This window comes from Balaenoptera acutorostrata, chromosome 8 (assembly GCF_949987535.1).
Source record: "Balaenoptera acutorostrata chromosome 8, mBalAcu1.1, whole genome shotgun sequence".
NCBI classification, from domain to species: domain Eukaryota; kingdom Metazoa; phylum Chordata; class Mammalia; order Artiodactyla; family Balaenopteridae; genus Balaenoptera; species Balaenoptera acutorostrata.
Window position 1 is genome coordinate 94,255,507 of NC_080071.1, and position 19,942 is coordinate 94,275,448.

At 63.2% G+C, this 19,942-nt stretch overlaps 2 protein-coding genes across 2 annotated transcripts; one reads left to right on the forward strand and one right to left on the reverse strand.

The window, feature by feature from the left end:
- Positions 1-3,238: 3,238 nt before the first annotated feature.
- Positions 3,239-7,264, reverse strand: LOC130708703 (uncharacterized). The gene is made up of 7 exons (XM_057551366.1): positions 7,237-7,264; positions 6,921-7,033; positions 6,564-6,729; positions 6,371-6,464; positions 4,304-4,396; positions 3,943-4,099; positions 3,239-3,841 (listed from the first exon to the last, which is right to left on the reverse strand). The coding sequence occupies exons 1-7, from the start codon at positions 7,262-7,264 to the stop codon at positions 3,239-3,241; spliced, it is 1,254 nt and encodes a 417-aa protein (XP_057407349.1).
- A 1,708-nt stretch (positions 7,265-8,972) lies between these two features.
- Positions 8,973-19,738, forward strand: AGXT (alanine--glyoxylate aminotransferase). Its single transcript, XM_007184846.2, has 11 exons — positions 8,973-9,330; positions 9,426-9,618; positions 10,943-11,007; positions 11,195-11,295; positions 12,651-12,721; positions 14,200-14,284; positions 16,098-16,193; positions 16,872-16,941; positions 18,278-18,373; positions 18,953-19,081; positions 19,343-19,738. The coding sequence occupies exons 1-11, from the start codon at positions 9,100-9,102 to the stop codon at positions 19,448-19,450; spliced, it is 1,245 nt and encodes a 414-aa protein (XP_007184908.1). The 5' UTR covers positions 8,973-9,099; the 3' UTR covers positions 19,451-19,738.
- Positions 19,739-19,942: the final 204 nt, after the last annotated feature.

A 19,942-nucleotide genomic window follows, 5' to 3' on the forward strand; every position in this document is an offset into this window, starting at 1 on the left:
AGCTCTATATCTGTGTCTGCTTCGAGGGTTTCTGTCGTGACTCACACTGAAGATATTTTAAATTTGTGACTGTCCCGTGTGAGGTTCCACCACCACGTCCTTCCCGCGGTTCACCCATCTCTCCCTCTGCACGTCCCCGCAGACTCCGCAGGGGTCACTGTCGCGCTGCTCAGAGCACAGCCGCGCAGGCAGGCGAGGATCTAGCCACCTCCTGGGGTGACATGCACAGCCCAGACCCTCTGCAGGGTTGGCACTCTCGCCAGCCAGCAGACCTGCCCTTGCCCTGGGTGGGATCTTGGGTGAGAGGCACCGTCCTCTTTAGACCTTCCTGCAGTCCCCCTGCGCCCGCCTGGAACAACCAGCCTGTGTCACTTTGCCATCAGGAAGAGCAAGAAAGCTGTGTTTTGAGGGGGGAGAATGTGAAGTTTCCTGTGGGGTCTCAGTCTGGCCGCTGGGTGGCGCTGCTCCCCGCGGGGCCAGCACGTGGTCCCCTTACCTCCTCTGTCCCATCCCCAGGCTGGAGGCTCCCAGGGCCCAAGCACAGGCTTTTGGAGTCAGGTGACCTCTGACCCCAGACCCACCCCTCTGAGCCTCCCTGTCCTGTGGGTCCCCTGGGAATCCTGGCCTCCTCGGGTTCCCTGCTGAGGATCTCTGGCCAGAAATGCAGATTCCCGGGCCCACCTAAGTCCTGCTGAGCAGAAATCTGGGGATTCTGATACTCACTCCCATTTGGGACCCTCTGCACTCCAGACACACCGGAGGTCACCAGGGGAGGCGCCCCCTCTCCTGGCCAACTCTCAAAGCCCCTTCCTTGCTGGATCCGTCATTGCTCAGGAAGTGTCCGTGGTTCCGCGGGGCTTTCAGGAGAGACGCCAAATGTGCCTTCCTCTGTTCCTCCTGGTGCCGGCTCCCTGGGGCTGGCCCTTTGTGCCTCCCACCCTCATGGCCCCGGTCAACCTTTCTCCCCTGAAGGATCCAGAGCTTCCTGCCCGCCTGTCCCCACCTTGGACATGCTCCCTGCTGCCGCCTGGGCTTCTCGGAGGCCACAGCCTGCAGCTGCGTCTGTCCCTCCCCTGGGCCAGTATGTTGGAGCCGTGAGCCCGCGGGTTTTCTCATCATCTTATGCACAATCATTTATTCTCATACGGTTGACACAGAGAAGACCATCAGTCAATGATGGTGAACAAACGAAAACGTGAATTAATGAAGCAAAACGTCAGAACCTCTCTCAGGATAGGAAAGAAATGAGGCTCGGGCTTCCCTGGTGGCACAGTGGTTAAGAATCTGCCTGCCAATGCGGGGGACACGGGTTCAAGCCCTGGTCTGGGAAGATCCCACATGCTGCGGAGCAACTAAGCCCGTGCACCACAACTACTGAGCCTGCGCGTCTGGAGCCTGTGCTCCGCAACAAGAGAGGCTGCGATAGTGAGAGGCCCGCGCACCGCGATGAAGAGTGGCCCCCGCTCGCTGCAACTGGAGAAAGTCCTCGCACAGAAACGAAGACCCAACACAGTCATAAATTAATTAATTAATTAATTAATTAATTTTAAAAAAATGTAAAAAGAAATGAGGCTGAAGTTTGCCGAACAGAGGACAGAAACATGGATCTAATTACAGAGTTGTCAGTGTTGAAACACTCAACTCCCTGAGCTTTAAAAAGTCAATTGTGCATATTTGTCTTCGTCCCCAAGACCACCCCCAGGTTCGCTAGGGGGCCCCCAGGACTCAGCAGAGGCCGTGCTCACAGCTGGATTCAGGACAGAGAAAGGATACAAAGCAACATCGGTAAAAGGAAGGGGCGCTGGGACAAGTTGGGGACCAGGCGTGAGCTTCCAGAGCCCCCTCTCCTCACATGACATGCTTAGCTCCCCACCACCAGCCGTGACGACCGTGAGGTGCTGTCTCCCCGGGGAGCCCATCAGAGACACAGCGCCTGGGGCTTTTCCTGGGAGTGGTCGCGGGCACCTGTGCCTGGTGAAGGTTCCAGACTCCCAGCACAAATGTTTAGGGGCGGCGAGGACCTCTCCTCCACGAGGGGGCTGGGGACCCTCCTGGGAGCTCCCAGCCCAGGGCCTGCCTGTTAACCCTTTTCTCCACAGCAGGTGGAAAGCAGCTGCGGGGATGTCAGGGAGAGACACTGAAAAGATGTTGCTCTAGAAACGCCAAGGTAAATGATTTCAGCTGCAGCTGAATCAAACAGACCTGCTCACCCGACACACTAACAGATGAGAGTATCAACTCTCTGCCTCTTGAAGGTCTATGAACTGGCTTAAGAAATCGTTTCTTTTCCTGTTCATTAAGAAAAGCTTGGAACGGGAAAGGCTGACAAACTCTGAGCATCCAGACTGTCTCAGGAGGGAAAGGCAGCACCGGCTCTGACCTGTTCTGTATTCTTCCCTCAGGGACCATGAAGGCGCCGGTGTTAACACCACTGAAATATCAGCGTATATTAAATGATTTCAGTGATGCAGACAAAAACCTGGCAAGATGAACATAGAGTGTAAAAGGGGCCTAGTGTCAATAGAGGGTTTCCAAGCACTTGATTTGTTTTAAATTTCTTTCGTCTTTAAAAAAATTACTTATGGTGAACATATAATACTTTCATCTTTTAAAATTCAATTTAAAAAGTGAGTGTCAGGTAGGCATTGAACTCTTCTTCCTGGGAGAATTCCTGAGAATAGCAAAGTCGCCCAGGTTCTCCATAGCGTCAGGCCAAGGTGACCCAGGGCAAGAGTTTGCAAAGTGTCTTCTCACATACTATGTCTTTTGAGGCTCATAAACCCCTGGGATGCCAGTGAGGGTGGGCGCCTATACCTCCTGCCACAGAGGCAATCCCAGTCAGGGAGGTTAAGTGACCGATGAGGGCCAGGCCCCAGGAAGAAGCGGGTCCACTCAGGTCTCCCGACCTCCTCCAACAGCGTTCACCCGGCCCCCAGAAATAACTGCGTTTAGGGCAGTGGACGTTTCGGAAGCTCTCAGTGAGGGTCAGACATGGGAGGGCCGTGGGCACGAGAGTCCCAGGGGACGCGGGCCGTTTCTCAACTCTTTCCGTAAGAGCTGGGGTGAGTTTCGGAGGTGGGGCAGGGCTGGCAGCCCACCGGGAGGGGCCGGCACTGGCTCCAGCTCTGCGTTCTCTCGGCCTCGCCAACCGGGCTGAGCGGCCGCAGAGACGGCCTCCCTGTCATCAGCCGAGCACTTGCGTAGCCAGAGAACAACTTCCGCTTTTGTGTTTGCTGAATCAGAGTTTCAGAAACCTTGGGGGTGTGAGATTGAAGAGGAGAGTGAGGGCTTGTGAAAGAGACGCCAATGAGCCCGCAGAGGAGCTGTGCCAGGCAGTGGGACCGGGGTGGGGGGATTGGAGTGCGGGGCTGGCACCGACGGGCAGCGGGAGGCTGGAGCGCCCGGCTGTGAGCACGGCGGCCAGCAGTGCCCTAGCTCTCGACACGTAACAGCTGTTGACAGCAAAACCCAAAGGTAAAGCCCCAGCGTCAGGGGTTCCCTGCTGTGTTAGCTTCCTAGGGCTGCCGTGACACATCCCCGCAAACTGAAATGTGTTCTCTGCTGGTTCTGGAGGCCAGACGTCCAAAGCCAAGGTGTGGGCAGGGCCACACTCCTCTGAAGCCTCCGGAGGAGGCTCCTTCCTGCCTCTCCAGCTTCTGCTGGTGGCTGGCGATCCTTGGCGTCCCTCGGCTTGTGGCTGCGCCCCTCCCGTCTCATGGCCTCTGCTGTGTGTCTGTATCTGTGTCCAAATCTCCCTCTCCTTGTAAGGACACCTGTCATTGGATGGGGGCCTGCTGTGCCCAGGATGACCTTTTCCTACCTGGATCACATCTGCAGACACCTATCATAAGGTCACATTCACGGGTACCAGGGGTCAGGACCAGAACATACAGTTTGGGGGGCACAATGCAACCCACAACACCTGAGAGCACTGAGATCTACCTGCAAGGGGCCTGTTTCCCTGGCACCAGTGTTGGGAACGCGGGCTGCAGCGAAGGCACGTGGAGGTGGGCCTGACCCCGCAGAGCTGCGTGCAGTCCTGCCCTGAGCAGCAAGTCCTTGCAGACAACCCGCCTTCTGGCTTGGATTCCACAGTCGCCTCAGAGAAGAGAGTGGAGCAAAGGTGCCGGTCCAGCCCGTCCAGCTGCGGGCCCTGGGCCAGCTCCCTCCCTCCCGGGGACCTGCATTCACGGCCTCTGGAGGACCAGCCGGACAGGCCGTGCAGTCCCTGACAACAGAACTGGAACGGGTCCCTGGGATCCCAAACACGAAGGGCGGGGCGATCTTTCACCTTTCACCTTACCTTGCAGCTAAACCGCAGCTTTCCGTTAACAGGAAAACAGTCAGAGAGGGTTGAGTGCCTGCACCGTGGAAACAGTCAGAGAGGGTTGAGTGCCTGTACCGTGGTAACAGTCAGAGAGGGTTCAGTGCCTGCACCGTGGTAACAGTCAGAGAGGGTTCAGTGCCTGCGCCGTGGAAACAGTCAGAGAGGGTTCAGTGCCTGCACCGTGATGATCCGCGGGAGGAAACGCCAGGCATGCGCATCCAGTCCAACCTGAGCCTCGCCAAACTTCTCCGCAAAATCTTGTGTCCTGGGTTTTGACGATCCTCATCTCATGTTGGATTTTAAACTGACGTTAAAGTGGATGCTAAATGTATCCTCCGACTGACAGCAAAGCCTGGATTGACTTGTGTGACGTTTGTGAGGCCACTGTGTGTTATCTCCTGAGCTCTGTAGGTGGGACATACAAATAGCCACTTCCTGGGTTTTGGGGTGTGAGAGGGTGGGGCACCCTGGGCGATCCTAGACCCGGGTTCTGCTGTGTTAAAAGCAATGTTTTAAGTCCAAATGTCAGTGGGAAATACTCAAAAGTATCTCTTTACTTCTTGGTAAACTCAGCAGGCTGGTACCCGGCTGTCCTGCTGAGGCACTGGCCACAGGGGCTGGAGGGCACTTGGGACGCAGCCTGGCCAAAGCTCCTACCTCATGGGGCAGGCGCGAGGCTCCGGGATCCTCTCTGGTTTGTCACGACTGTCACATTATGAATGACACAGCGCCCCAGGGACCCATATAGGAAAGGGGCCGAGCCCCCCATGAGGCCCTGAGAATCACAACACACAGAGCGGGCACCTCGAGAGCCCCAGGAACGCTTGGTTTTTCTGCGAGGGTGCTTGCTGTGGTGATCGATGTGTCATTCGTCACCGTGTGGCCAGGGGCTTGTCTGCCTGCTCAGCGCCTGGAGAACAGGGGTGACTGGCTGCCGCAAGTTGCCCATCCACCCTCATCGTAGTGGAGCTGAAGCACGTGAGCCATGCCCGTGGCAGCGCCCTGAGACTGTTCAGTCCTGATTCTCCGAGGCAGAGCTGGGCGGTGCCCTCCGCTGGGCTCCTGGCCCCTCGCCGCAGGTGCAGGCTTCCACACCAAGACCTGGTGCCCTCACCCAGGGCGCCCTGACCACCGGGAAGCAGCATCATGCTGGACCGGGGTTAGGTGGAGGGGCGGCAGTTAATCGATGGTGTCCAGAGCCTGGCCCTGTAGCACCTGCCAGGGCACAACTAAACAAATAGCCAGGCACGTGGTGTCTCAGCAGGGGCTGCTCACTGGGACAGGCTCCCAGTGACCTTCTCCCGGCAGAGACCCACCCCTACCACTCAGGTGGTGACCTGGCCGTGGCGCCTTGGGCCCGGACGCCCTGAGGCAAAGCTGCATTTCACACCAGGCAGCCCTGGGGGTCCTGCTGCTCTGGCTGAGGCTGCGGGTTTCAGGCCATCTGGGACCTGGCGGGCTGTCTGTGAAAACGTGAGCGGCGGGCCTCTGACGGTCTCCTCTGGCCCAGGATGTCAGGACAGGCTGGCTTTAGCCATAGGTTTGAAACAGAGCATCCGGGAGACTCCCAGCTGGTAGATAGGACGAGAAGCCATCGGCACCAGCACGCAAGGTCACTGTCTGCCCGGAGGGCCAAGGGGACAGATGGCACCCGCCAGCCTTCACGACACGCCCCTGGGGCGCGGCAGGTGGCAGACCCTCAGGCAAAAGCAATCGTTTGTGCTTTTCACATCAACTGGGGGAAACCAGAAGTGAAACTTAAAAACCAGACTCAGTGCGTGGCAGGCATCAGCCCGTGGGTTCCACCACTGACTGGGGGACTAAGACACTCCTGGGTCTACGGGGAGCTGGCCCGGGAGGCCCCCCGTGGGCAGGCACCAGGAACTGGTCTGGACGTCATTTCCCCAGGCCCCACGGCTGCTGGTTCAAGGCCCCGCAGGGCGGCCTGGGGTGAGCCGGCTGGCCCTTCCGGAGCTACAAGACGCAGCTTCCGGGAGATGCTGTGCCGACCTTGGCCTCAAGACCAGGATCTGCCTAGCCCACCTGGCCAGGTGGCCCTTATCTCCAGGGATCCGGGAAACAGAGGTCGGGTGCCTGCCGCGCTGCTCGCTGTCGTCAGTGGCTCGCGGCTCCCAATCTGCTCTCGGGCTGAGGAGACGCCTCTCCGGATTGCAACACCCCGTCCCGCTTACGTCGACGCAGGACGTCTTCCTGATTTAGAGCAAAGGACACAAACCTCCCTGGTTGCCCTGGGCCGCCCCCACCCGTCCACCGGCCAGGCCGGGTCGGCCAACCCCGGGCCCAGGCTCCTCCCGCCCCGACGTGCCGCGCTGGGCACCCCGCAGGGCTGCACGACGTGGGGTCCTGCCCGAGGCCTGCACAGACAGGGCGGCCCATGCAGCCTGCGGCGTGGCAGAAGGACGTCTGAGGAACCCCAGACAGGATGGCTCCCCGGACGGGAGGCTTAGCCACAGCTCTGAGAGAAGAGCCAGAGGGGCTGAGCGAAGAAAGGGACAAGCCTTCCAGGCAGAGGGAACAGCACGTGCAAAGGCACAGAGGCCTTTGTTAGACTGGAGCGAAGGCGGCAGTGTACCTGGCGGGAGGCCCCGATGAACTGGTCCAGGTGGTGCAGCGCCCAGGTGGGTGGAGGGCGGGCCGAGCAGGACAGGCTCAGTGACTGAGGGAAGGGTCCCAGGGACCGTGTGGCTGCAGACAAGGTGACCAGGGCAGGCACAGAGTCGAGGGGTCCTCCCGCTCCCAGCAGGCAGGGGACCCCCAGGGTGGACACAGCTGTGGGGCTGGCATCCCCGCCAGCAGGAGAAGGTTCCTCACTGTGGCAGGTCAGCACCAGGGCTGGGCAGGGCTGACACACCTGTGACTCCTGAGGCCCAGTGCCGCACGGGCGTTACCAGGCCAGCAGCGGGCCCCAGACGCCATGGCCGGGCCAGACCTGAGGCTGACCTGAGGCTGACCTGAGGCTGCCGGCCCCAGCAGGGGTCTGCACAGGCCCTCCTCACACAGGCCTCCACCTCTGAGCCCAGGTCCCTGCAGCTCCTTCTGCCTAGCAGGCCCTCACCACCCCTCCCACCCTGGGGTGGGCCCGCCTCTCCCTTCTCCAAGGCCCAGCTCCGAAGCCCCCACGAACTTTGCCCAGCAGCCCCCTGGGGTTGTCCCCTCCTCCAGGCTCTCAGGCCCTTCAGGCTTCTCCTCTCAGCTCCCAGGAGGCTGTCGCAGACCCCAGGTCCTCTGCCCCACCCGCCGGCCGCTGGTAGGGGCTTCTGCTTCTCTTCTTGCTGACCCTGCATCAGTTGGAGCTGCCAGGTTGGGTCCTGGCCCAGAGGGTTTGCTTGGTAAGGAAGACGTCGGGGCAGTGAGGAAAGGAGGAAAGGAAGGAGCAAGGGGGGGAGCGCCCGCGGGGCCTCCCTGTGCGGACAGGGCCAGGCTAGCGGTGGCGTGGCAGGCCTGCCCTGGGCCAACAGGGACACGTTTGGGCCCCCTTCCCTGAGTTGCTTTCTGCCCACCACTCGGGGCCTGTCCCCTTTGCCTGTTCCTCCCCGATGGACGGAGCGCCCCGACCCAGCAGGGCTGTGAGGGTCCCCAGGTGCTCAGGCCATGCCTGTCCATCCTGGCTAAAGCTCGTGGAGTCCCTGCCGCCCCAGGACGCCAGATGAACCCAGCCCAAGCAGCGAGTGCTGAATGCAGGGGCTCTGCTGAGCCGAGCAGCAAGTCCCCGTGGGAGAAGGTCACGTGCAGGTGCCTGTCGACCATGGAGGCTCCGTGGAAGGCCGGACGGCTCCCTGCTTACCGAGGCTCAGGCGTTAGGTCCCTAAACACAAAACAGGAAGTCCTGGCAAGCTCCAGCCCGGCCCCTCGAGAGCTGTCAGACGCAAGAGCTACTCAGAGAGCATCCGATCCAGTGCCTCCCTGGCCTGGTCACCCACAACGCAGGGCTCCTTCGATGTCCCAGGACGCCAGCGGCTCTGCTGGGCTGCCACCCTGGGCTGGGCCTGGCTCCTCCTGCAGGGAGTCTTGGTTGCATTTATTCTACCCACCTGCTGACTCAGAAGCTGAGGAGGCTCCCCAGTGAAGACCCCTTGGTTACGTGTGTGGAGACCAAGCATCGGGGCCCTCAGGTGTAGACGGGCAGAGGAAATACTTATTCCAAAAGGATCAGGAATGGACATGTCCTCAGTGTGTGCGTATGTGTGTTTATACACGTGGAGCATATATATTTTCTAAAGTGAGTCTTTCCAGGAGCTAAGCCAGAGTCAGCAAACTGTGGCCCTGGGCCAAATCTGGCCCACCGCTTCTTTTGTAAATAAAGTTTTATTAGCACACAGCCACACCCTTGTAACCACCTTCTCACTACCACAGCAGGGCTGAGTAGTTTTAACACAGCCTATAGGTCTGCCAAGTCTGAAATGTTGGCGCTCTGGTCCCATAAGAAAAACGCTGGGGCCCGCTGAGCCCAGCCAGATGCACCAGGCTGGGCATCCCTCGGGGATGGAGCGGGAGGGGCAGCTGGAGAGCAGAGGACCGCTTGCCAAGATCTATTTTTCACGGACTGGACTTTGTTGGCTCCTCCTCTCCCGCTGAGGGTTCAACACCCCAGCTGCCAAGCCTTCACGTGCAGGACGAGCATTGATAACGGTCTGGTAACAACGACAAACAGCCAAAGGCAGCAGGTAGAGCAGAAACCCATCGACCAGGCTCGCCTCCTGGGCGCCCCCGTGTCCTCCGCTGCCCATCGTCAGTGCAGGGCCTGCTGGGAAATGCTCCGGGCACTGACCGCGGCCAGTGCGGCCCTGGGGCACAAGGCGGCGGGTTGGGTGAGGACCATGGCCTCCCACCCACTGCTGGTGGCCCCCCCAGAAGCCCTGAGTAAGCCCCTGTCCCTCCCCAGCCGGCTTCTGCTGGGGCCCGGCCCCTCTAACCTGACCCCCCGCGTCATGGCGGCTGGGGGGCGGCAGACAATAGGACACATGCACGAGGAGATGTTCCAGGTAGGCCACTGAGACACAGCGGTCAGTGCCCTGAGTGGCCTCCTCCCTGGGGTGGGAGCAGGGGAGGCGGTGACCTGCATATCCACTGCCCCCAGATCATGGACGAGATCAAGCAAGGCATCCAGTACGTGTTCCAGACCCGGAACGCCCTCACGCTGGCCATCAGCGGCTCGGGGCACTGCGCACTGGAGGCCGCCCTGTTCAACCTCCTGGAGCCGGGGGACTCCTTCCTGGTCGGGGTCAACGGCATCTGGGGGCAGCGGGCCCAGGACATCGGGGAGCGCATCGGTAAGAGACGGTGTGGGCGTGGGGTGCGGCCCTTCGCTCCATCCTTCCCCAGAGGCCTCCCTCCTCCGGCACGAAGCCCGGAAGCCCCCCTCTCCAGGTACCAACCTCGGGCCCTGAGCACTTACCCCCCTTGGAGGCCCTTCACGCATCCACCTGCCCGCCAGCCTGCTGTCTCCTCCAAGTGGGCGTCGGGATGCTCGAGGGGCCCCCATCCCCCTGGTCTCCCGGAGTTTGGGGAGCAGCTGTTTCCGGAGCCCGTGGTGGGGACGGCACTGCAGGGGCTCCTCTGGTCTCAGCACGAACCCAGAGCGTCCCCGCAGCTGTCTGAGGTCCCCAGGGGCCACCTCCACTCTGTCACAGGACAAGGTTTCAGAAGCTGACATCCCCCCCTCAAAATCTCAGAAACAGCTCTGTTTCTAGAGCTGCAAAATACGGAGATATGGACAGGGTTTCCACTTCCAGAGTAAAATTTACTAAAGGGAGAGACAGAAGTCGAAAGCCCGAGGGTGCATTGGGTTTAATGATTGACCGCGGGTTTGGAAACATCACGGAACCCCTGCCTGGTCAGCTCCACACATGGCCACACTCGGTCCAGGTTAATGGACAACCCCCGACAGCCCGAGGGCATCCTGACCCCTCACCGGGGCCCCTCCAGTGCACACGCTGGTTTTCAAGGGGAGCCCGGGTCGGGCAAGGTCCAGGACCCTGAGCGGACCTCGGCCACCCTCCTGGCCTGGGCAAGCCCCTCCCCTGCCTCCACCGCACACCTCAGGCCCCTGAGGCTGGGATGGTCCTAGGGCGTCCCCGCCTCCTGCATATGACACTGGGGGCCTGCTGTGCACGGGGGTGCAGGGCTTCAAGAGGCAGAGCAGGACAAGGGCCTGCCTCCCTGGAGCCCCAGGGCCCCAGAGCGGGCAACGCCTGCTCCTGCTTCCCGCGTGCATTCAATCCGTCACCCAGTCATCCGTCAAGTGCGCGGCCCCTCCGACGCCGCCCTCTGCTGGGAAGCTCCCGTCTGCTCAGCCCTGCACAGATGCGTCTCTACTTCCCGTGTGGAGAGCGCTGCCAAGCACCGGGGTGCCCCGGCCTGGCTGGGCTCAGGGAAGGTGGGCTGGGGAGGCGGCAGTGGAGCTGGGGGAGCCGCTCTCATTCACGGCACCGCGGAACCTGGATTCGCCCAGCACACTCCGCCTTCCCCCTCCAGCAGCGGCTGGGGGCAGGCGTGGGCGGCCCTCACAGGGCCCACCTGCTCAGCCCGGCCTCTGGCCCCAGCACCGGCTCCCGCCCAGCGTGCGGGGCTGCTCACCACTCACTCTGCCCCCAGGAGCCCGCGTACACCCGATGATCAAGGACCCTGGAGGCCACTTCACGCTGCAGGAGGTGGAGGAGGTACGGGGGGTGCGCCGGCCTGGGGAGGGGGCCGGTCAGCTGGGGGGCAGGAGGGGTTGAGGGGCGTCCAGCTCCTGCTGCCCAGATGTGTGCTGTCCCTGGGGAGGGAATGTGTGGGGGGCCCCACCAGGCGGAGGCCCCTTCCCCGCACTGGCTCCACCCACGGCTGTAACCTCCCTCCCCTCAGGCCCTGGCCCAGCACAAGCCCGTGCTGCTGTTCCTGACCCAGGGGGAGTCATCCAGCGGCGTGCTGCAGCCCCTCGATGGCTACGGGGAGCTCTGCCACAGGTGAGCCTGTCCCCTCAGGTGGGCCTGTCCCCTCAGGTGAGCCTGTCCCCTCAGGTGAGCCTGTCCCCTCAGGTGGGCCTGTCCCCACAGGTGAGCCTGTCCGCACAGGTGAGCCTGTCCCCTCAGGTGGGCCTGTCCGCTCAGGTGAGCCTGTCCCCTCAGGTGAGCCTGTCCCCTCAGGTGGGCCTGTCCCTCAGGTGAGCCTGTCCCTACAGGTAGGCCTGTCCCCTCAGGTGGGCCTGTCCCTCATGTGGGCTTCTTCCAGGGTGGCAGTGCTGAGGGCAGAGCCAAGCACACCTCAGACCCAGTCTGAGGACAGGGTAAGAGTGTGGTGGGCTGCTGGCCGGTCCCCCCAGCCTCTGCCGTGTGATGGGGGTGCAGGTCCTTGGAGGTCCTCCTGGCCCTGGGCCGAGACTGGATGGACCCTCCCATCTGAGAGCAGGGTCAGGTGTCCCCCCAGCGCCACTGCCCTCCTGGCCCATGACTAGAGTGGGCTCATGCTGACCCTGCAGCCTTGATGCCAGGGCCGCCCCGGCCTGCCCCCCTCGCCCCGAAGTCCCAGAGCCCCAACACAGCGCCGTGCTCCACTGCCTTCCACCAGCCTCCCACCACCCCTGCCCGGGCTGCCCAGGGCCTTGCGTGGGGTCAGGTGGGATTCCCTCCCGGGACCAGCAGTCGTGCTCTGGACAGCTGACCACAGGATGGAAGGAGAGAAGCTCCACCGACAGGCAGGGTCACCCCGGCAGGGCTGCCATCCTCCACGGGGGCCTCGGGCCCACTGGGCACAGCCCAGCCAGGACCCCTGCCGCCTGGAGTCTTGTCCAGTGAATCAAGCTCACCGATGTCACCTGGGCTACGACTCCCATAGGTCCACGTGGGATACTCTGTGCCTTTTTTAAAGAGAATGTGGAGGTGGAGGGAAGTCGGCGGTTTCAGCTCAGGCTGTTTCTGGACTCTGTCCTCCCCATGCTCTGGACTTCTGCCCTGTGGGCTGTCGGCAGAAGGAGATGCACCCTTGTGCTAGGCTGGTCCCTGGACCCTGCACGGCCCTTGGGCCTGAGCACTCAGCACCCAGCCAGCCCCCAGGACACAGACTGCCTGGCTGGCCTCATGAGCACCTGGGTCCGGCCACCTGGGGCCCCCAGGGTGACGCTCGCTGTGCCGGGGGCTCACCCCGGTTCAGACATAGAGCTGGTCCCGGGGGGCTGAGAGCCCCGGAGGAGGCATCCTGTGGGAGGCGGGAGGTTCCGCCTGCTTCCCCGGTGGCCCTTCTGAAGGCTCGTAGGCCCCTCCAGAAACCCCACCCAGGGGCAGAGTCTGAAGCCCCTCCTGCTCTCTGCTGCCCCTGCCCCCAGGTACCAGTGCCTGCTCCTGGTGGACTCGGTGGCCTCCCTGGGCGGGGTCCCCATCTACATGGACCAGCAGGGTAAGGGAGTGCCCCCCACCCCAGCCACCGGTGGCCCGAAGTGTCAGAAGCCCTGGCTGGGAGGCGTCCTGTGCCAGGGCCTGGTGTCCGCCAGCCGCACGCCGGATTAGGCGCTGGTGTCCACAAGGCGTGGGAGGAGCACCAACTCCGCACAGGGCAGGGCACGCTCCGTAAACTGGCCACACCCCGTGTTTCTGCTGGGCCATCGGGCCGGGACCGGGGGGAAGGCGGGAGGAAGGGACCCTCCAGGGGAGGCATTTGGAGAGGCACTCAGAGCCTTGGAGGAGGGGTGGGGACAGTGCCAGGGCCCCTGCCAATCAGGGCGGCGACCCCCCCAACGCCTGTCACACACCGGGAGCACCGCTGACATTGTCACTGCAGGCCAGCCCAGGGAAGCCTTCCAGGCCCCGCATCTCCTCGGGGAGCAAAGCCTGGATCCACTCTGGGTGGTGCTGGGCCCACGGCTGCCCGCCCCACGTGGCCTGGCCCGCTTCTCGCTCTGCAGAGTGCTCTGCTCCACGGGGTCCAGTGCTGAAGGGCGAGCCTTCTGGGCTGACCCCAACCACTGCTCTGAAAGGACAGGCGCACAGAGGGGCCCTGGGCATGGGAGCAGGGGGGCAGTGCTGTCCCCAGGGTGCCCACCCTGGGCTCCAGGCTGGCCGCCCCCGCCGTGGAGGGAGAAGCCGGGCAAGGAGGCTCCAGCCTGAGGCCCAGGCCGCGGAACAGCAAGGCCAGGCTCAGGGCCTCTGGCCTTCACTGCCCCATCCCGGCCGCCACGGGACCTTGTGGGTCAGCAGGCGTCAACCTAATGTCAACAAGGGTCCCTCGTGTTGCTGCTCCTGAGTATTCATCGCTTGTGTGAAAACACCCACTTCACCCCTTTCCTCTCGGGAGAACTTCAGGTCCTCCCAGTTTTAGGCTTTAGGAATGAACTGTAAAGAACGTTCCAGGTCCACCTGTCCGTGCACCTGGGCACGCAGTTCCCTCGGGTCCCCACCCTCAGGGAGTCAGAGGCGGGTGCAGGGCTTGGATGGGAGCCCTGGCCTTTGTCCTGCCAGCTTTGGGCTTGACCACCGCCCTCTGCTGCTGCCCCATAATTTGAAAATCCCCTCAGGCTGTGTGGAAGGCCGGGGGATGGGCACAGCCAGACGTGAAGGGGAAGCCCGTTTGCTCCTCCACGCTCCGCCGGCCCCCGCTCTCTCCCAGCGCTTCACCCCAGGCGTGTGGGCTTTCCACACCAAGCAGATGCTGACGGGGTGCCCTCTAGGTAGCTCAGCCCCCCTGCAATAGCGTCGGACCCCACAGGTTAAGGGTCTAGTCCTCCAACGCTGTCCCTCCCATTTCCGACACCAGTTGCTTGGTGGGTCCCAGGTTCCCGCAACTTCTGCTGGACCCTCAGGACCTGCGCTGGGCGGCCCCCCATGACCCCTCCCCCACGTGGGGCTCGGCCCCTGAGCATGCGCCCCTCCCCTCCACAGGCATCGACGTCTTATACTCGGGCTCCCAGAAGGTCCTGAACGCCCCTGCAGGCACCTCGCTCATCTCCTTCAGCGACAAGGCCAAGTGAGTGAGCCCCGCCCCCAGCCAGGGCTGGACAGGCAGCAAGGCCAGACGGCCCCAAGGAGGGAGGGACAGAGCAAGGGAGGGGACGGCTCCTCGGGCGGGCCGTGCTCTGCAACGCTCCCCCCAGCCTGGACAGGTGCCCGCCCTGGACAGGTGAGCCCATTGTCTGGGTTCCCCGGGAGCGGGGTGTCTGGGGCAGCCTGAGGGCCATGCGTGTGGCCGAGTGGCCTGGCCAGGCTGGCCTCCAGAAGGTGCTCCTTGTGGACCCGGGGCTTGTGTATGGGCTGCAGGGCCCAGCATTCCAGCAGGTCCCTGGCCTCAAGCCCAGGATGGGGGGCAGTGCCAGCCCGCTGCTGCCCCCACCCTGGCTCAGCATCCAGGAGCCGATGCAGGAGCTGCTCCCCGGGCTAGGCACAGGCCCCCTTCACCCACTGCAGCCTCAACACCCCCCATGTCCCCGGTGTCCAGACCCTGAACCAGGCCTGGGTGGGCTGGGGGAGGGGATTGAGGACCGGCCCCAGCAGGCCATCACCGTGAGCTGCACCCAGGTGACGGAACAGAGAGGATGTGAGGTGAGATCTGGAGTTCTGTGTGGGTGTGCGAAGTCTGAGGGGCCTGGAGGCAGGTCAAGGAGGCATCTGGGTCTGAGTCTGGAGGTCAGACAGCGGCCCCGGTCTGTTCACGTCCATCTGGAGCTGTTGGAGAACACCTCTATTTAACGTTTCAAGATCAGCCAGCATCGCCTGGGACCTGAGAGCAGAGGAGCCCACGGGGGTGCAGGGGTTGGGGAGACCAGGGGGAAGGAGAGGAGAGAACAGGACGGGCCGGGTGGGGAGGAGAGGCCTGCCAGGGCAGCCTGGGGTTACCTGGCCCGGGGACGCGGCTCTTCCCAGGCGGCCCCAGAGGCCCCTCCGGCAGACCCCGGCTTCACAGTTTCGTCCCCAAGGCTGCACTTGCTTCTAGGAGAGGTGAGGCCTCATCTCTAGACTCCCAGCCTCAGTCTCCCCTCTGTCATTTTCTTATGGGTATACTATTTTTATTTTAACTACGTTTAAATTTCACCATTAAACACTGAGCATAAGTATGTGCTGACCCTATGTTCAGATTTTTGAAACAAAGATAAATGGACACATAAGGGAAGTGTGCAATAAATGTTGTACCATATATCAAACAATTAGAGAAAATCTCAGGGGTGATATAACTACGTGCCTTTATACATTAGGTATACATTTAGCATAAGCACCAGACAGGTAACTGGAGGACTGAACAGAGAGGCCCTTGACTTCAGACTTGAGACAAACCAAGGGTTCTGCCCGTGTATAAAAACCATTGAATTCGGGAGGAGCAGTAGCAAACAAGGGTGGGTATTAAGGAACGGACTCCTGCCATCTGGGACTGTGGGCCAGTCTGCAGTGAGCGGGGCTGCCTGGAGCCTGGAAATGTTGCAGCTCAAGTCCCGGCCTGTAGGTTAGAACAGCAGTCTGGAGACTCCACGGTTAGTGCATTCTTCAAATTTTCCGAGTTTTCCAACAAGTTCCCAGGACGCTTTCCTCAAATAGGGTCCCCTCTGTCATTCTTATGTGTTTGAACTCACCACACAGCAGACCCTCCGGTCCCCCTTCTCTGACCTGAGGAATGAGTTGGGGTGACTCCATGGGAATCAGCCCGTCCCGAGTGACAAGCGCACACCCGAGGCAGAGGCAGAGGCTGGGCCCCAGGGGCCTGAATACAGACATGGGGGTCCTGGGGCCCCACCCATCTGGCTCACTTCTGAGCAATGGCGGGGGGCATTCAGGCTGATTCTCCTCCCCAGAAATAAGATCTACACTCGGAGGACCAAGCCCTTCTCCTTCTACCTGGACATCAAGTGGCTGGCCAACTTCTGGGGCTGTGAGGACAAGCCCAGGATGTGAGAGAGGGGTGGGGCTGGGCAGGGAGGGAAGGGGTGGGTGGGGAGGGGAGGGAGGTGCTAAGGGATGGGCAGGCTCCACCCTCATGCCCTCACACCCCAGCTGGAGCCCTGGGATTCACCAGTGCCAGGCCTTCAATGCCCCCAACGGGGTCCCCCCCATTCCCCCCGGGCCCCCCAGGCACGGTCCCCACCCCCCTTTCCATGCGGCCCTCTCCTCCCAGAAGTCCCAGCACATCTGCAGGCACTTTGGACCTGCCCTGACACATCTTCCCAATCCTGGGCTTGCTTTACCCATCTCTCAGAGGGAGAGGGGGACCAAGGGGCTCTCTGTGAGGTGGCTTTGACCTTAATCCGAGGCCCCTTACGTGACACATGTAGACAGGGACACCAGGAACTGTGCCCTACGCAGCGGGCACAGCAGGGCACTGGGGCTACAGGTGAGAGCCAGCGCCCGGTCTCCAGCCCATCAGCCTCCCCCGCAGCCCGGCCAGTGCCCTGCTCTGAGCCAGGCTCTTCCCAGATCTGGCTGCAGGTCTGTAGCCCCCAGGCTGGACCGCGCTCCCCTGGGTGGGGGCCGACCCGTCGTCAGAGAGCCTGGGCCAGCTGGGGCTGGGAGAGACACAGTCACTGCCCTGGCCCCGCCCAGTGACCTGGCCACCCCCTCCTGTCTTCCAGATACCATCACACCACCCCTGTCATCAGCTTGTACAGCCTGAGGGAGAGCCTGGCCCATCTAGCAGAGCAGGTGAGCGGAGGGGGCAGCTGAGCAGCGTGGAGCTGGGACCCGGCGGGTGCTGAGGCTGGCGAGCCGCTGGGAGGCACCCCCCTGAGATTCCCGCAAGCTGACTGGGGGCAGGGGGTGAGAGGGATGCTGAGAGACTCGGAGAACTGCTGGTTGGTTTGCTGAGGGGCCTGCAGGAAGGGAGAGGTGCTGGGGGCCTTGCTGGAGAGTAGCCCTGAGTGGGGAGGGGGATAGGCTCTGGGCAGGCGTCAGGGAGGGGTGGGAGAGCCGGCTGCCTGCTGAGGGTAGAGGCCGTGGAGGACAGAGCCCTGAGGGCAGATGCGGTGATAGGGCAGGTGTGGACCCCCTTCCAACCCCTCGGTTCTCAGTGAAGCGCTCAGCGCGGGCCTGGCTGAGCAGAGGGGCCAGGTGGGAGGAAGAGAGGGCGGGCGGCCAGGAAGTGGAGCCAGAGGGCAGGCGGTGGGGTGAGACCACCGTCAGAAGGCTGGGCTGTGCCCTCAGCCACTACCCGCTCCAGGGTGTGGGCGCAGCCACGTGGGGACAGCTGGGTGTGACCACGACCAGGGCGGTGCCTTGGCCCAGTGCAAGGTCCACACTCTCGGGACCCAAGAGGCCAAGTGTGGCCCAGGCCAGGAAACACAGCCCCAGGACGGCCCCCAGGGGCCCTGCCAGCTGCCGGTCCAGAGGCCGGGAGAGACCTGGGCCAAGGCCTGCCTCCAGCGAGGCTGCAGTGCTGCGCTGGCCACGTTTGCCCTCTGCGTCCACTCACGTCGCCACCGCCCCAGGGCTGGGCTAGACTCGAGGTGTCCCATGGGCTGGGTGGTCACCAGCACCGGGCTGGCGTGCGCAGCCGAGAGAGAGGCCGGGAGCTGACGCTTGCGGGGGGCGGGGCTGGGCCACGGCTGTGAGCTGCGCAGGCAGGAGAAGCTGGACCCCCGTGGAATTGGGACTGTGGGCTCAGCAGCTGGGAGGGCAGGAGGCAGCGTGTGGCCCAGAAGCCTTTCTGCCCCCTGCCGGCCCCCCACCTCTGGCCAGGGCGTCCCCACCCCTCCCAGGGGCCTGGAGGACCCAACAACCGGCTGGGCCGCCACGTCCCCCTCCCAGACCCAGACTATTTCCACTGCCCTGAGGTAGCCCGGGCCCGGCCCCTGGGGCAGAGTCAGGGCCCTGAACCTGGGGCTCCAGGGGGCTCCCGAGGGGCTCAGAGCCCAGGCCAGGAGAGGAGCCCCTCCACCGGCCAAAGTTGCCCCCTGTGGATGCCAGCCAGTTTCTCCCTCTCTGCCCACCGAGGAGGGCCCCCAGCGCCCCCTGCCCACCCCACTGCCCTCTCCCCACCCAGGGCCTGGAGAACAGCTGGCAGCAGCACCGCGAGGCCTCAGAGTACCTGCACGGGCGCCTGCAGGGGCTGGGCCTGCAGCTCTTCGTGAAGGATCCGGTGAGGAGGGCGGGTGCAGAGGGCATCAGGTGGCAGTGGGGGGAGGGAGAGCTCCTGTCCAGCCCCCTTTAGGGATACGGCAGTTCTGGTGGGGGCAGGGACGGTCCTGGGGATGGGGGGGCAGTCAGCTTCATTGTCACGGTTTCCTGGCCTCCGGATCTCAGGACATTTAATTGGATGCCTCCACCTCCCCCAGCGCCTCCCCACCTGGAGTAGTTATGGGTGATCCCTGAGCTGGAAGACGCCCATCGGCCTCCAGAACCCCAGCCAGACACCGTCCTGGAGGGGCTGGGGGTAGGGAGTCCGCTGAATAAGCCAGGCGCCCCGAGTTTCAGCGTGTGGCCTGTCAGAGAACAGACACAGGGAGGGGTCCCTGGAGGCTGGAAGCCCTGCCCTGAGCACCAGCCGGTGGGCGTGGCTCCTGGGGCGGTGGTGACCTCGCTCTCCTGGGGCCCTTTCTCCGTCCCCCACATGCACCCCTGCCCGCCCCTTTGGAGCCTGCGGCCGGGGCTGGCCAGGCCAGGGCAGGTGGGGCTGGCTGTGATGGCATGAGGTGGCTGAGCCCGGCCTGTCCTGCAGGCCATCCGGCTGCCCACCGTCACCACCGTGGCTGCACCTGCGGGCTACGACTGGAGAGACCTTGTCAACTACGTCATGGACCACTTCAACATCGAGATCACGGGCGGCCTTGGGCCCTCGGTGGGGAAGGTAAGGGGGGCCTGTGGTTCTGAGTGCTCCACACCCAGGCCGAGGTCAGCGGTCATCTGAGGACCCAGGACAGCAGGGCATCAGGAAGGGAACACCTTTCTCTGATCCCCGGGAACTGTACTGGGAGTGACTGAGGCCAAGTGTACCCTCCTGCCCCCTTCCTCCCGCACGGGGGACACCAGCTGGCTCTGCCCTGACCTCAGTCACAGCCAGGCAGGGCCCCAGACAGAGGCTGACGTCTGCGCCCCGCCCCTGCCCCAGGTGCTGCGGATCGGCCTGCTGGGCTGTAACGCCTCCCGGGAGAACGTGGACCGAGTGATCGGGGCCCTGCAGGAGGCCCTGCAGCGCTGCCCCCGGAACAAGCTGTGACCCGGCTGCCTGTCCCACGCCAACGCAGTCGACTGGGGGTGGGGGCCCGGGGCAAACAGACTCTGCAAGGGGGACAGGCCCCGAGGGCAGGACAGCTGCTGACCCAGCCCCGGTGAAGGGGGGAGGGGCAGGGCCGGGCAGCTGCCCCCGCCCCCAGCGGCCCGTCCCCTCCGAGTGGAGCTTCCTGGATGTGGGCCATTTGGACCCTCAGCGCCTCCCCAATGAGCTGCGGTCCCCATAGGTCACTGGCCTGTGAATGTTCAATAAAGAAGCAGCTGGTCATCTGTCCTCACTGTGTGGGGCTGGGCTGCAGAGGATCTGGCAGGAAGGTCCCCCGCTCCCTGACTGCACCTCTGTTGTGGGGAGCTCAGGGAGCGGGTCCTTGCCTGGGACTCCCCAGGGCCTCCCCAGGGCTGGAGGACGGGGTGTGTGACCAAGTCAGCTGGGCCGGGGGCCCTGACACTGCACACTCTGGGCCCAGATCTTGAACCT

What these genes read in the sequence shown, in the direction of transcription:
- LOC130708703 (XM_057551366.1), bottom strand. Translation starts at nt 7,264, where the DNA reads ATGGCGTCTGGGGCCCGCTGCTGGCCTG. An exon ending in GGCCCAGGGCAACCAGGGAG is followed by an intron (nt 6,465 to 6,563) that starts GTTTGTGTCCTT and finishes GCCCGAGAGCAG; the next exon opens with ATTGGGAGCCGCGAGCCACT. An exon ending in GATAAGGGCCACCTGGCCAG is followed by an intron (nt 4,397 to 6,370) that starts GTGGGCTAGGCA and finishes ACCACGGTACAG; the next exon opens with GCACTCAACCCTCTCTGACT.
- AGXT (XM_007184846.2), top strand. Translation starts at nt 9,100, where the DNA reads ATGCTCCGGGCACTGACCGCGGCCAGTGCGGCCCTGGGGCACAAGGCG. An exon ending in CATCTACATGGACCAGCAGG is followed by an intron (nt 12,722 to 14,199) that starts GTAAGGGAGTGC and finishes TCCCCTCCACAG; the next exon opens with GCATCGACGTCTTATACTCG. An exon ending in AGCTCTTCGTGAAGGATCCG is followed by an intron (nt 18,374 to 18,952) that starts GTGAGGAGGGCG and finishes CCTGTCCTGCAG; the next exon opens with GCCATCCGGCTGCCCACCGT.